Consider the following 15,475-nt stretch of genomic DNA (forward strand, 5'->3'; position numbering starts at 1 on the left):
TGAGCGAGTCGGGGTCAGGCAGTAGGTGTGGGGAGGGGACTCTGGTCCTCCTCCTCCTCCCCACATGGCCCTGCATGCCCAAAACATCCCCTGGCAGCAGCTCCCGCCCACCCATCCCCCATCCCAAGGGCCTGGAGCGGGGTGCCGGACTTCACCATTTGTGGTCCTTGCAGTTGAGCAGCCCATTGAAGATCTCGCCCAGGGAGCTGACATGGTGCAGGTTGTCCAGGATAATGACGAGCGGCATGTCCCCGGCGCTGTTCTCGCTGGCGCACTGGTCAGCAAGGTTGGACAGGTACTGGCGCAGCTCCTGCGGACCCAGGGAGAACCCGAGGGTGACGGCACGGCCACCGAGAGGCTGGGCACAGAGCCTTCCTGGCTCCCGGTGGGCAGGAAGTGCGTGCTGGAGGGGGTCTGCCTGTGCTGGGGGGTGCACGGGGATGAGGAAGGCCTCAGTCGTGCCTCTGGCACTTGCCAGCAACACAGCAGCAAGAGTGCGGCTCTGCGGGGCAGTGAGTCCCCACACCCTACCCTACCCTTCCTTGAAGAGGGCCACCACATGCCCTGGAGTTTTCCGGTCTGGGCTGGAGCGATAGCACAACTGATAAGGCATTTGCCTTGCACGTGACCGACCCAAGTTCGAATCCTCCGCCCCTCTCAGAGAGCCCAGCAAGCTACCGAGAGTATATCTCGCCCACATGGCAAAGCTTGGCAAGCTCCCCGTGACGTATTAAAATATGCCAAACACAGCAACTAGTGTCACAATGGAGATGTTACTGGGCCTGCTGTTCGAACTGTGCCAGCAGCCAGGGTGGGGTTGTCCCCAGCCCTGCAGTGAACCTGTGCCCCACTCCCCACAGTGTTGCCGAGTGAGGCTGAGGTACCTGGAGCAGGGGGAGAGGAGGGCAGGCTGCAGGCAGCTGGAAGATTGGGGGCTAAAGGACCAGCTTTGAGTTTAGGCAGGAAGGATAGGTGGGCCACTGGCTAGGGCACCCCCAGCAAGCAGCCCTGTGAGGGCTGAGGACCAAGGCCAAGGTAGAGAGAAAGGGTCACGGTGAAGAGTAGCAGGGGCTGAAGCAGGGTGGGCAGGGAGGGTCCAAGAACCTAGTGATGTCATCACCTTCGTGATGGGGCCAGCTCTGCAGAGCCCCCTACACAGGCCCGCAGGGACACTGGGGTGGGAGCTAGAATGGTACTCCTCTGACAGACAGGAAAACTGAGGCACAGTAGGGTGGTGATTGGGCAGAGATAGCTGAAACAGACACACGTGCACCCACACACACACACATGCACACACGCACACACATGTACATGCACTCTCTGTCTCCGTGTCTCTCTGTGTCTCTGTCTCCCTCTGTCCCTCTCTCCCTCTCTGTCCACTGAGTCAGGGTGGCTGGTAGGCGCAACAGTCTGACCTTCCCCCTTACTAGTAATTTTTCATTTGCCACCTTGGAACCTTGGCCTCGGTCATCTGACCAGGACAGGAGCCCACTCAGACTTGCAGGATTTGGTTGGTGAGAGGACACCCTCCAAGGGGAGAACAGGGGAGTGAGGGGGGCTGACACGGAGCCCGACACCCTGACTCAAGGCTCCTGACCGCCTCTCACTTGTCCTGTCCCAACAGGACATCAAGATCACCTCAGAACAGGGCCAGAGTTATAGTACAGGGGGGAGAGCGCTTCCCTTGCACATGGACGACCTGGGTTCAATCCCTGGCATCCCATATGGTTCCCGCGAGCTCTCCAGGAGTAATTCCTGAGGCCAGAGCCAAGAGTAACCCCTGAGCACCGCCAGGGTGTGAGCCAAAAAGTCAAACAAACAAACAAAAAAACCCAAAACCAAATAAACAAAACCAAATCACAGATCATTTAAGAACTTATGTGTGGGGTCCCCCAGCTCTCTGGGACCACACGAGCAGGCCGCAGGGGAAGGAGGCCCCAGAGCACAGAGTCTGGAGTGCAGAGAGAGACCAATGCAGGTAGAGGGGACATTTCTACTCAGCACTAACTTCCCATGCACAGCGGCGGGCAGAGGGGGTCACCCACCCTCTGTCATATGAACCCAGCTTCAGAAAACACCTCCTTGGCTTCAGCTGGGACCAGGTCAGGCTCTGTTATGAGGCTCCGGTTCATCATGTGTGTGTCTTAGGCATACGGCCAGTCTACTGACGCCTAAGCAGCTTCCTTGGCACGCTGGGAGAGCAATCCTCGCCTCTCTGAGGGCACAGTGGGGAGATGACCGCCGAACCTGGGACAGGCAGTCCGGAAAAGTGGGCGGCTGTTCTTGCCGTTCCTCAGAAGGAATTTTGTCTTGGAAAAACAAGAGCACTTAGCTGCACATGATACAATGAAATGAATGTATCTGTGTGATCCTGAAGAAGCATCAGCACTAAGTATCACGCTCAGCTCATGAGCGAGGGGCAATGGATGGATGAGTAAAATGGATTTTGAGGGGCCAGAGAGTCCAGTGGGTCAGGGGCTTGCCTTGCAAGTGTCTGAGCTGCTTTGACCCCCAGCACTGTAGACAGTTCTCTGAGCTCTGGATTCCTGAGCACAGGCTCAGGAATAAGTCCTGAGCACTGCTGGGTGCGTGCCCTCCCATCGAAAAACTGACTTAGAGACGAAACTTGTTGAGGCTTGGGAGACAGAGTTGTGGTGAGGGCACAATGAAGCATGAGCCTCACAGTCACAGTCACAGCACAGTCACAGTCACAGTCACAGTCCTCCCGTTGTTCATCGATTTGCTCGAGCGGGCCCAGTAACGTCTCCATCGTGAGACTTATTGTTACTGTGTTTGGCATATTGAATACGTCACGGGGAGCTTGCCAGGCTCTGCCGTGCGGGCGAGATACTCTCGGTAGCTTGCCGGGCTCTCCGAGAGGGGTGGAGGAATCGAACTCGGGTCGGCCATGTTGGCTGTGTGCAAGGCAAACGCCCTACCGCTGTGCTATCACGAGCCTCACCTTGCTCAATCCCAAGCACCGCATGGTCTCTGTGCTTTATGGGAAACATCCCTGGCACCATAGGGCCTGAACAGAATTGCAAGCAGAGGGGCTCTGGCATCGAGCTGCTGGCCTGGTTGGCTGAGTGGGATCCCGGGGCCTCCCGAGTGTCCCTTGGGAAAGCCAGCAGAGAAACAAGCCAATCCTGAGACGCTCTGACCTCCACCAGGAGGTTATTCCTGCTCCCCATGGGGGGGCCTCCTTGGAATGCTGCTCCCCTGTCAGGACAGGGCTGGCATCTGGTTCTGGAGGGACCTGAAGGATTTTTCTCTTTTAGGCCGGGCGGCAGCCTGCCAACCATGCCCTCACCTTGCTGGACTTATGGTCCACGTTGAAGGTGGCGATGATGCCATCTGTCAGCTCGCGGCCCTCCCGCAGGACCAGGTACTCGGAGAGGCGGTTGGCCAGGTAGGTCTTCCCAGTGCCACTGGGGCCCGACAAGATGATGCGCCGATGCTCCACCAGCAGGGAGATGTAGCGTTGCAGGATGGGCTTGGGGATGAGGGACTCGAACACCAGCGAGTCCAGGCTGTTCTCTGCGAGCCCTGGGTTGGAGAGAGGCAGGAGGGAGGGGGATTAGCAGCCTGGGGCAAGGGCAGCTCTCTCTCCCTGCCTGCTCCCTGGGACTGCTGGGGCTTGAGGGGCAGGCCTTGCTGGGCAGCTTACCCCTTACCCCTCAGGCCCTGCCCGCCTGGGTCCAGGGGATGAGAGCAACAGCCCCGGTCTGCTGGGCCCCCAGTGCTCTGCCCGACTTTGCCACACTCAGACCCATCTCGAATATCTGACCTTGATTCCCCCGTCCTTGGCAGGATTCCTGAGATGCTGGGTTCTGCTTGCCTCTTGGGGTGGCGTTTTCCCATCCCTCTCCCTGAGACTGCCTCTTCACCCTGGTCCCTCACCCTGTGTGCTAGGTGCCACGTGCCATGTGGCCACACTGAGATGGAATGTGCAGATAACTAAGTGTCTATCTTCAAAATGGGGACAAAGGCAGATGTGTGTGCGTGTGTGTGTGCGTGTGTGTGTGTGTGTCTGTTATATGGTTTGCGCTGTGGCTGCCATCGATGCAGAATCAACTGTACCAGCTGAGACCTTTGTGCCTTGGAGACATAAAGGGGGACCTTCTCTGCCCAGATCCTTGCCTGGGTGGCGTCATGCATCAGAGCTATTGACTTGAAGAGAGCTCTTTCCTTAGAAGCCTTCCCAGAGATGATGCATCCAAGGTCCAGAACATAGGCTTGAAGCTCAATGCAAAGTACTGAGCAGTTTCTCTACTGACTATCGACAATGTGGAGCTGGCAGGTTTGCAGCTCCAGGCTTTCTCTTTTCTGTGGGGAAGGGAATGGTGGGGGTCTGGGCCATACCAGTTGTGCTCAGGGGTCCCTCCTGGCAGTGCTTGGGGGATCCTATGTGGTGCAGAGGACTGAACCTGGGTCAGTCATGTGCAAAGAAAGTACCTTACCTGCTGTTACTATATCCCTGACTCTATCCAGACTTTCTCTTTAACCATCCCTTCATACCAGGAGTAACTGTTCTGGGGCTAGGGTCATACCCCTGGTGTTCATGATTTACTCCTGGTTCTATGTTTAAGGATGCTTTCTGGTGATGCTGGGGGGGCCATGTGCAGTGCTGGGGTTTGAACTTATGTGCAATGCAAGCACCCTTCCTACTATGCTATCTCTCTGGCCCTAGGAGTATTTTATAGACAAACTCTTTAGCTATGACCCACTCAGACTCCTTTCCCCAGATACCACTGAAATGAAACATTTCGGTGTCTTCCAGTTCAAATCTGTGTATGGATTTTAGGACCTTGAAGGTCTATCTCTTACATATGACAGGAGAAGAGACATGATAGAAATCACTTAAAAGTGAACCCAGTAAGGGGCCAGGGATGTGATTTGCACGTGTAGGGCCTCAGTGCCACCCCATGCCTTCCCCAGCTCTGCATAATGTAGTCCCACAGCAACAAAAGCATTATTATAGTTTTTGATTTTGCTTTGCTACACCTGGCAGTGCTTTGGGGCTAGGTGCTTGGGGGGACCAACCAAGAGGTGGTCAAAAGCAAGGCTCCTGGGTATCCCCTCCCACCCCAGGACTTTGAATTATTTCCCTGGCTAACATTAAAAACCACCACCACCACTGCCGATCAAACAAAATTCCTGGAGATGCTAAAACCCTGGCAGAGAGACAGCAGCAACAGACCAGGCTCTGCGGTGGGATGGTCCCTGCTGAACAGGAAGCAGAGGCGGATACTCTCGTCCTCTTTCTGCAGAGCCGTGGCCTGCTCTCAGCAGCTGCCCACCCCTTCCACCCCATCTCCCGGTTCTTCCAGGAACCTGGCAGTCACACCTACGAAGGGCCTCTGACACCATGAAGCTCATTAATGGTTATGACCCAGAGACTCACAAATACATAATAAAGCTGTGGTCAAATGATGGCCCTTCAGAAAAATGAGAGGTGGGAGAACCCAGAGACGGAGCCCAGGCTGGGACAATGCTCAAATCTGCTCTGGGCTGGAGAGATAGCAGGGGCTAAAGGCGCTTGCCGTTTGCATATGGCCAAGTGCGGTTCTACCTTGGCACTGTACGTGGTCCCCTGAGCACGGAGTCAGGAGCAAATCCTGAGCATTGCTAGATGTGCCCCCCCCCCAAAGAAAAAAACACCACCAACAAAACTAAAATCTGTTCTATGGGGAGCATCATAGAACACAGGAAAAGGAAGTCTTGTCTTTCAGTAAATTTGGGTAAGATGTGATTAAGTCAGCCTTTGAACGGCAGGGTTTGGGACATGAAAGAACTTGAGTGTTCACAAACCTTCGCCCTCACACCCACATGGGGAGTGGGGGGCTGGGGTGGGGGGGTGGGGGAACCTGTCTGCCAGGCTGCTCTATCTGGCCATGCAATTTCCCCTCATATCACAGAGAGCACTGCTGAGGGTCGTACTCTGGTCTGAGGCACCCCATCACAGGAAGCTTGGGGGCACCACACAGGGGGCAAGCCCTTGGTGGGTTCCTGGGGTCACTTTTCTCCCGCTCCACAGCAAACTGTGGTTTCCCGTCTGCAGCAGCATGGGATGGCGTCCAACACCGGCTGTCGAGAAGAGCTCATCCCAGGTCTGGGAAGAGCCTCAGTCCCAGGGGGCTATTAAGATTCCATTATCTCCGAGTCATCCAGCTAATGGGAGCTTTTGTCAGATGATTTCAGCAACAAACGGGCCCTAATTTGTTTCCTCCAGTGGTGGTAGAGAAAGCTGAAGACCGTTCAACTTGCTTAGGTAAGAATAACTGTGGTCGAAAGTGGGAGTGGGGTTTGGGGGAGAACTAAAACCACCCACCCACACAGAGAGGCCCAGACGTTGGTGTCTGTTTCTGAGGTTCCCCCCCCCCCCCCCATCCCCCAGTACAGAACAGGAAGCACCCAACCCTGGGGCTGGGCGGGCCCATGCTGTACCTTTGATGGCCACCGAGATGGTGGTATTCTCGCCCACCAGGTAGCCGCACGGGAGCAGCTCCGGGGTTTCGGAAGCGTTGCTGCGCTTGATCTCTCCAATGCTGTAGCCGAGGACACTGTCAGAATTCAGCCCCAGCTGACTCACCGGGTCCACGTGAATGATGTACTCCTGGAGGTGGGGGGGAAGGAAAACCCAAACAAAGACCCCATCAAAAAGGAGGCTCCCGAGCTGCCCGGGGTGGCTGGTTCTCGCTGGGTGATTTACGGGCACTCCTTTCTCCGTCACTCCTTTCTCAGCAGCTTACCTGTGAGGGACACAGTGCCATGCAAACCAGCGGCAGGAAGGAGGTGGGGGGAGGTGGTTTATTATGGTCTGTGGGCCTGGGCCACAAAGGCCTCATGAAATACAAATTTGTTTAGTTAGGGCTTGGGGGAACTGCGGAGCACCCCTCCCCACCCTCCTAAAACGACTGGACGTTTAGTCTGGATGAAGCAAGCATGGGAGAGTAAGGCGGCAGCTGAAGTCCTGTGGCTACTGGACCCAGGGCACAGCGCTGCTGCACGGATCATGAGAAAGCCATTCTGACAGGAAGCCCCTCTGCCTGCCCCTTCTTCAGGCTGGGGGCAGACACCCTGTGGGTGGCAACAGAGGGAATCAGGTCTGGGATGGCCGACAGAAAGCAGATCCAGAATGTGAACAAGAAAAAGGTGAGCTGCCTGCCTTTGGAAAACGCTGCCTTTTAAGTCACCGACCTAAAGGTCCCAGGGCAATGAGCTCGGAACCAAGGCTGGTTCCAAGCTTGGAACCAAGCTCAGAACCTGGACTCTGAAGTGGGTGGACACTGAGTTCTATCTTTTTTGGGGAAGGGTCTCAGCTCCAAAGGCTCTTTCCAAGCCTCTTTCCAGAGGTTGTCCTATCCTCTGGGATTCCCGGTCAGAGTGGGAGAAAAGGAAGAGTGAAGTCATTAATCTGAACCCACTCACTAGAGATGAAAACATTCTAGTTAAGCCAGGGTCTGAAGACAGACCGACTCAGCACGAGCAACACTTGGTGCTTTGTGGATCTTTGATCTCTTAGGCAAGTGAACCCATCTAGATTTCAGTTTCCTCACTTTCATCTTTAAAAAAAAAAAAAAATTCCGTCTTGTTCTGTTTGGGCGTCACACGCAGTGGTGCCCAGGCTCTTTGTGGTACATGGATCGGGGGTCACTCCTGGTGGTGCTAAGGGACCAGGTGACATCAGGAATTGAACTGGGGGCACTCTGCACACAGAACATGCACACTCCCACTTGGAGCTGTTACCCCAGCCTTTCCTCACTTTTAAAAATGGAGGATGGGGCTGGAGCAATAGCACAGCGGGTAGGGCGTTTGCCTTGCATCAGCCAACCCGGGTTCGACTCCCAGCATCCCATATGGTTCCCCAAGCACTGCCAGTAGTAATTTCTGAGTGTATGAGCCAGGAGTAATCCCTATGCATCCCCGGTGTGACCCAAAAAGAAAAAAAAAATGGAGGTAAGAAACAAAGAAACAGAATCTTTCTCCCAGGACTGGCTACAAATTAAGAGTAACACAAAGGAGGAACTTAGCATGCTTTCTGGAACATAGACAAAAAACAAACAAACATGGGCATTGTGACTTCCTTTTCAATCTCATTAGTAGAGACTTTGGGTTCTTGACTGACTGACTGCAGGGCAATAGAAAAGATGCACTCCAGGTTTCTTTCCAACCACCTCACATTTTATTTCCCTGTTGTGCCTAACACCCCTGCTTTTAATGTGATTTCAATGAACAGAAAAGTTAACTACGCCAACGTCCTTGACACTGGCCACTGATCAGAGGTGAATTTCACTTGCAGCCTGAATCAGAGGCTCTTAAGTGTTGGCACAGTCAGTGGGGCAAACTGGATCAAATCCAGCTGCCCCGAACAAAGGATGGAAAACTGACCACTCAGCTTCAAACCAGCCACAGGTGATCCGTTCCCAAGCATATTGAACAGGATGGAATTTGAGAGTAAAGAGAGAATCTGAATCAGTCCTCTGCTCAGGCTGGGGACAAGACCCTCACTTGGCACAGAGAAACGGTCAGTCTGGCCGTGCTTTCCGTCCTCCTGCTAGTCACTTGAGGGTAAGCACACAAGACCCAGCGACTTAAGGTTGTGGGAGAAGGGATGGGCCTAAGAGATGGCATGATGACACATACTCCCTGACCCTCCCAAAGCCCAGGTCCCCACGTTAGGTACCCTGCCACAGCATCTTCGTGAAACACTTACTTTGAACAGCCGTCTAACCACCCCATCGAGCACATCCCACTTCGTCTTGCCACTGACTCCAATGCAGCCAATAAGAAAGACGTGTGGTCTGGAATCCTAAGGGTAAGGAAATGTAGGCAGGTGAAAACCAGGTGCATCTTTCCTGACAGTTCCACAGGGACTCACATTGTCTTAGAATCCCACCAGCAGTTGCAGAGGGGGATAGAAGTCCGCCTTGTTATTTGTGAGTCATGTTTCTTTCTCACTGAGATTGAAGGATAGTCTTCCCAGCATCCCCTGCTCTGCTGCTACTACAGCAATTCCTAAACCAGAAAGAAAGGACCTTCGCCCCCACCTACTCCAGACTGTAAAACATTTTGAGCACAATGTACCTTGTTGAGGGTGAAGATCATACATCCCCTGCCTGGAAAGCTCCCCCTTCTCCTGGCTGCCATCTCCACTTTGCCAAGCCTTGCTCACAAACTCACCTTATGCAGGAAGCTCCAGGGACCAAGCCACCAAGCTCGGGGGGCTCATGTTTCCACAGGTCTGCTTGCAACTAAACCCACCGACACTGCCCATATTTGTTTATGCAGATTTTTAGGTTTTCCCCACATCTTATTTATATTTAAATAGTATGTCTTAAACAACTTCCAGTTACTATTTTTATTTTTTCAAAAAGCTATTTTTTAATAAAATTTAAAAAAAATTTCAATAAAATTTTTACTATTATTATTTTTAATCAATTGCTTTGATTATTATTAAATGGAAAAACATGATCCACTCAGGAAACTAGTGAAACCCTAGGAAGTTTACAATCTGTTTCTACTGGTTTGTGTCTCTGCCCACGGGACTCTGTAGTGTGGGGGTTAATAGATCACAGTGATACACTGAAAAATGCTAATCGAATATCATTTTTTTTTTTGGCTTTTTGGGTCACACCTGGCAATGCACAGGGGTTATTCGTGGCTCTGCACTCACGAATTACCCCTGGCGGTGCTCAGGGGACCATATGGGATGCTGGGAATCGAACCCGAGTCGGCCGCATGCAAGGCAAATGCCCTACCCGCTGTGCCATTGCTCCAGCCCCATCATGTTTTTTTTTTTTTTTTAAATATCCAACATGCCCGCAAGGAAATAGGAACCAGCAGAGAGGAGAACACCCATCTGGTCCTGTTACTCGCCTTGTAGCCTTAGGGAAGTGATGATGAGCTCTGAGGGTCCTCAGTTGTACCACTGCAGAGATCAACACCTACTTCTGCAATTTCACCCAGAAGCTGTGGCCACGCAAAGAGGCACACATTTTGCAAGTGATTTGAACTTTGTTCTGTTGGTTCATGCTGTGGATCACCAGGATAAGGGGCATTCGCCAGGATCCTCTGTTAATTGAAGAGGATCTAAGAATGAACTCTCATGCTTGAGAGTCTGTCACCCTGTCAGCTAAGCTCTGCAATGAAGCCACCCACTGGGTCTTTCTGGGACTAGAGGATGCTATAGCTCCTGGCAGAGCTGCAAGTTCTGGGTTGACCCTCTTCTGTAGGAAGAGAGACCCAGTTGGAAAGTGGAATCCCCTGGCAAGGAGGCTGCCCACTGACATTCCTCACTGGTGGCCCTGTGGCTTCCAACTATTATGGTGTGGTGGTTAGAAAAAGAAAAAACTCAAGGGACTCGAGATAGCACCTCCTGAAGTCTTTGCTCACTAGAAATATGGTCTTTCTCAGCATCATTTGGATCTTGTCACTAGCTGAAAGTTAACTTGGTGACCCGCCTCACCGCCCCCTCTAAAGTAACGTCTAAGAGAGGAATAGGAGTCATCTGAATTTTTAGACTGGGGAAGATAATGGAAAGTCCTCAGAACAGAGCTGCCAGCTTCAGCAAGTCAAGATGCTGCCCCATGTCTTTTTTTTTTTTGCAGGGGTAGGGCACCACAATACACCTAGTGGTTTTGTGTGTGTGTGTGTATGTGTGTGTGTGTGTGTGTGTGTGTGTGTGTGTGTGTGTGTGATTGAACCTGGGACCCTGGTATACAAAGCATGGACACTAACCCACTGAGCTATCTCCCTGACCTGACCCCATGTCACCGTTAGCCACACGTGTGCTCTGACACCTTGGCTGCTGTGTCTCAGTGCCCACTTGGCTGGCAGCCTCTGAGATCTGCACGAAACTGGGGCGCCCAGCCAGCAGTTCTCTGTCCCTTCTGGGCTGAACAGGCTCCCCCATGTATGCCCTGCAGAAAACCCACTTTCGGCAAATTGAGTGTTCTGGGAAGCCTTTGTTCCACTTTCCAAACCTAACAGTGAGGGCAGGGTTGGGTCACTGGCTCATTTGAATTCTGCCAAAATGCTGGGGCAGGGGTTGGTTAGTCGGCTGAGGAGGCGTTAGTAGTAGACAAGAGTCCCCTTTGGTGGTGAGGAGCCAACATCTGATGCAGCCATTTCTATGCTAGGTAGGGTTCTACCTGGGGCAGGGACCGGCAGAGCAGGGTGAAGGGATCCAACTAACCTCCTTCCACTTCATTTGCTCCTGAAAGCTGACAACTATCTTAACATGCCTGCCTCCTTCCTTCCGAGCCGAGCATTCACCAGTGTCATCCAGCAACATGTCTGCGAATGGAAAACATCAACAGCCTTAGGCACAGGGGGACGGCAAAGCTGGCTGCCTGACACCCCCGCTGAGGCCGGCCGGGCACAGCAGCGGGTCCAACCAGGTGTCAGGGTGCAAGGGAGGAGGGATGGAGGGACAGAGGAGGAAGGGGAAGAGGGCAGAATGGAGAATGCAACCACAGAAACCAAGGGTGGATCAACCAAGGCACCAGCAGGCTGACGATGTACCTTGCCAAATGGATGTGCGAGGGAGAGACTTAACCAAAAACGAGAGCAACAGCAGCATCATGGATTAAAAAAAAAAAAAAAAAGAAAAAGGAAAAAAAAAACAAAAAGAAAAAAAAATCAAAGCGTCAGCTTCAGTCCGCTTAACAAAGGAAACCTGGGTCACGTCCACTAGTTATGGCGCCAGCCTGGAATGCATCCCGGAGGTGGGAACATCACAGGCCAAGCACTGCCCCCGGACACGGGGACCTGCCAGGATGGGTGGTTGAGATGCGGCATTCCGTTTTGCGGGTCAGCCTCTTCAAAATGGATCAAACAGAACTCAGCATGGTGGGCGAGGAGGGCCAAGCTCAGGGCCCTGAGGCTTCAGGTGCTGGAGCGAAGCATGACAGCGGTCTCACGGCGGGGCTGGGTGGGGAGCAGACGCACACCCACACACACACACACCCCAAGTGCACACGCGCCTGCTGCCTCTCCATTGCCTCTGTTTATCTGCTTCTCTGGGGGCTCTTGCTTGGAGACCAGTGGGGGGGCCACTGCAGGTCCTGCCCTGCACCCCCTCCCAGACTGTGGGACCCTCCCCCCACCCCCATCCCTCCACTCACCCAGGCTGGTGGACTCTGTGAGGTTCAGGCTGTGCTGGGAGAGGCCCAGGGACTGCCGGGGGGAGGCTGATAGGGACACCTGGGAGGGGGCCCGGCTGCAGCCGCTGCCCTGGGACTCCGACTTCAGTCGGTCGTTTTCCGCCTTCAGCTTCTCGATTTCACTCTGTGGAGAGCAAGGGAGAAGCTCACTGAGCAGGTGTGCAGTCTGCCCAGAAGCTTTTCTGGGGAGTGGCAGGGGAGCGCGAGTTCCCAGCTGAGGGAGTGACACCAGCTGCGTGTCCTGCAGGCCAGAATGGGTGGGTATCCATCCCTTCAGAGAACTGACCTCGGAGAAGCCCTTGGAAATGTGTGCTGGAGCACACCAGAGGAGGTGAAAAAGGGGTTTCTAACCTAAGAGGCTGAAGAAACTGTGACTTTGGTGGGTTCTGGGCTTCCAGAGCCTTGGATGAGCTGGGGAGCCCCATTCCCAGGGTGCCTGCCTTCCTCGGGACCCTCCTGGCACTGCCCCAGGAAATGCTACTGTCCACTGAGGTCTCAGATAGAGGAGTCCACGGGGCACATCCCTTCTGTGAATACTAACAAGAAGTAGCCTAGAATAGGGGCTAGAGTCATAGGCCAGCAGGGAGGGCATTTGCCTTCCACGGGGTCGACCTAGGTTTGATTCCTGGCCATCCCATAGGATGAGCACTGCCAGGAGTGATTCCTGCATGCAAGCCAGGAGTAACCTCTGAGCATTGTCGGGTGTGACGCAAAAGAACTGGAAAAAAAAAAAAAAAAGAACTGTCCCAGAGTATTGTGGAAGGTCTGAGAGCTCTATGCAGGGGAAGGCGGGCAAAGGAGGAGAGCCTGGGAGATCCAAAAGTCACGCGTTCCAGGGAAGGCGGGAAGGCCATGAGAACCACCGTGTAGGAATTCGGATAGATGGACTTGTCCCGCTGCAGGGCTCGGAAGGCCTTACAGGAGAGGCATGAGTCTGAGCACCAGGGAAGGGGCTCATTTGGATGTGGGGAAGGACAGTCTAGCAGTGGAAAGGGTATGAAACAAACTGTCCAGACCACGCAAGCAAAGGGGCTGTAGGTGTCTCTCGCTGGCTAGAAAAAGGAGTCTGGCAGTGGGAGTTGGGGTGGGTGGGTGGCGGGTGGACCCTGAAGGGTCCAGTGTAGGGGGTTACTTCTGCCCAGAAGGGGCATGGCTAGCCTATGTGTCCCAAAGTTCTCTGAATGGCCAGCGGGGGGGAGGAGGGCCTGCAAAGGGAAGAGGCTGGCAATGTGGCAGGTTGCCCCCGGATTCTGGGGCTGCCCCCCAGGTGCCTCCTCATCTGCCTTCTCTCTGCCTCCCACTGCACTCTGCTCCGGTTCTCACCTGCATCCGGTTCATGGCCTCCCGGAGCTGGTCGAGCTGGTGCGCAGAGCTGAGGGCTTCAAGGCGGATGTCCGTGAGCTTCATCTCCTTGTCTCTCAGTTCATTTCGGAGCTGCATGACCGTTTCGGCTTCGCTGTCCATGCACTCAGAAATCCTATGGACAAAAGGGGGGTGCCTGCTGGAAACAGGCGCGAGAGCGCCTCTCCTTGGGGGTCTCTGCTTCCCACGGCCCTGGCCATGTCCATTATCAGCAACAGTGACCCTGTTCAGCCTGCTGCTGGCTCTTTCCCAAGGTGATGATATCACAGATTTTGCAGCTTCTGGGACAGAGTGACAACAGGTAAGGCAAGTCAGGCCTTGCATGTGGCTAACCTGGGCTTGGTCCCGGGCAATCCTATATTGTCTCCCCCTCACCCCCCAGCCCACCATCAGTGATCCCTGAGGGCAGAGCCAGATTTGCAGCTTCTCCACACTTTCTTTGCAAAGCGCTGGTCCTCAGAATGACTTCAGGATGCCTTTTAGCAAAGCTCTACTCACCAAGGGCTAAACAGGAGCTGTCCAGAGGGACCAGTAATCTTTGGGGTTTGAAGACTCTTCCCCCAGCTGTCTACACAGCTGGGCCACTACAATAGCACCCCATGGCCCTGGACATCTAAAGTTACCCAAAGAAGCAAGGTCAAGTCTCTGCTTTAAAGATTAGACACTCTGAGGTCAGAGAGCTGAGGGTTGATTCTTAGCTGCCAAGGAGGGAAATAAACTTAAAGATCTAAGTAAAGGGAGCTTGTTTCCAGTCACCACAGTCAAAACCCCATTCCCTTAAGTGTCTAGAAGGAAATAAGATTGTTTTGCCACTCAGGAAAAACACCCCTTCACTCCTTGCTTACAAAGCTGAAAGAAGAAAAAACAATCTGAGGCAGTAAAGGGTGGGGAGGGAGGGAGATGGTGTCACTGGTGATGGGCGTGGTGTTGGAACGATGTCCATGAGAAACCATCATTAATAAATAGTATCATAGCACTGTAGCACTTAGCACAGTCCTCCTGTTGTTCATCATTTTGCTCGAGTGGGCACCAGTACCGTCTCCATTGTGAGACTTGTTGTTACTGTTTTTGGCATACTGAATACACCACAGGGAGCTTGCCAGACTCTGCAGTGTGGGTGGGATACTCTCGGTAGCTTGCAGGGCTCTCTGAGAGGGATGGAGGAATCAAACCCGGCTTGGCTGGCGTGCCAAGGCAAATGCCCTACCTGCTTTGCTATTGCTCCAGCCCATAGTATCATAAGCAAAAGAACAAAATAGTGAGTGGCTAAGGAAGCCAAAGGGTTTTTCTGTTTATTCTGGGGCTGCACTGCAGTATTCAGGAGGAGCATGACAACAATGGGGCTCAACCTGGGGCTCCCACGTACAAAGCATGAGCCCTAGTCCACGGAGCCAAAGTTTTACCTAAAACTTTGCCACGAGGGCTGGAGCCATAGTACAGTGGGTAAGGCACTTTGTCTTGCATGTGGCTGACCTAGGTTCGATCCTGGCACCCCCATATGATCCCCTGAACACTGCCTTGAGTGATTCCGGAGTGCAGAGCCAGGAGTCAGCCATGAACATCACTAGGAGTGGCCCCCATGAACAAGCAAAAAGAAAAATAAGATGCTGTCACAGCATGGCAAATTGTCTTCTTCCTTCAGCTATGCCATAGCTCATAAGGACTCATGGGATTCTACCCTTATTTGAGTCATCAGGTTTGTTTGTGCTTCAAATACCTGACAAAGCATTACAAAGTGGAAGATCATAGAAGTGAAGACATGTTAGGACAGATGGCTCTACCTAAAAAAATTAAAGGGGCCGGAGCGATAGTACAGCATGGAGGGTATTTGCCTTGCATGTGGCCGACCTGGGTTCAATCCCCGGCATCCTGTATGGTCTTTTGAGCACCATCAGGAGTGATTCTTGAGTGCAGAGCCAGGGGGAATCCCTGAGCATCACTGGGTA

At 53.4% G+C, this 15,475-nt stretch overlaps 1 protein-coding gene across 8 annotated transcripts in view; it reads right to left on the reverse strand.

Moving 5' to 3' along the window:
• Positions 1–15,475, reverse strand: part of NAV2 (neuron navigator 2) — an 822,647-nt gene that overhangs the window by 13,099 nt on the left and 794,073 nt on the right. For 7 of the 8 annotated variants that reach the window (XM_056130622.1, XM_056130618.1, XM_056130629.1 and 4 more), the window contains 7 exons: positions 13,491–13,644; positions 12,129–12,291; positions 11,198–11,298; positions 8,717–8,812; positions 6,448–6,616; positions 3,311–3,546; positions 156–310 (listed from right to left, as the gene is read on the reverse strand). In XM_056130622.1, coding sequence (XP_055986597.1) covers positions 156–310; positions 3,311–3,546; positions 6,448–6,616; positions 8,717–8,812; positions 11,198–11,298; positions 12,129–12,291; positions 13,491–13,644 — 1,074 coding nt within the window. Of the gene's footprint in view, positions 1–155; positions 311–3,310; positions 3,547–6,447; positions 6,617–8,716; positions 8,813–11,197; positions 11,299–12,128; positions 12,292–13,490; positions 13,645–15,475 lie in introns of those variants that run through there. The other variant, XM_056130635.1, reaches the window with a different exon arrangement.

The sequence above is a fragment of the Sorex fumeus genome, unplaced genomic scaffold (assembly GCF_029834395.1).
Source record: "Sorex fumeus unplaced genomic scaffold, SorFum_2.1 ptg000007l, whole genome shotgun sequence".
NCBI lineage: Eukaryota > Metazoa > Chordata > Mammalia > Eulipotyphla > Soricidae > Sorex > Sorex fumeus.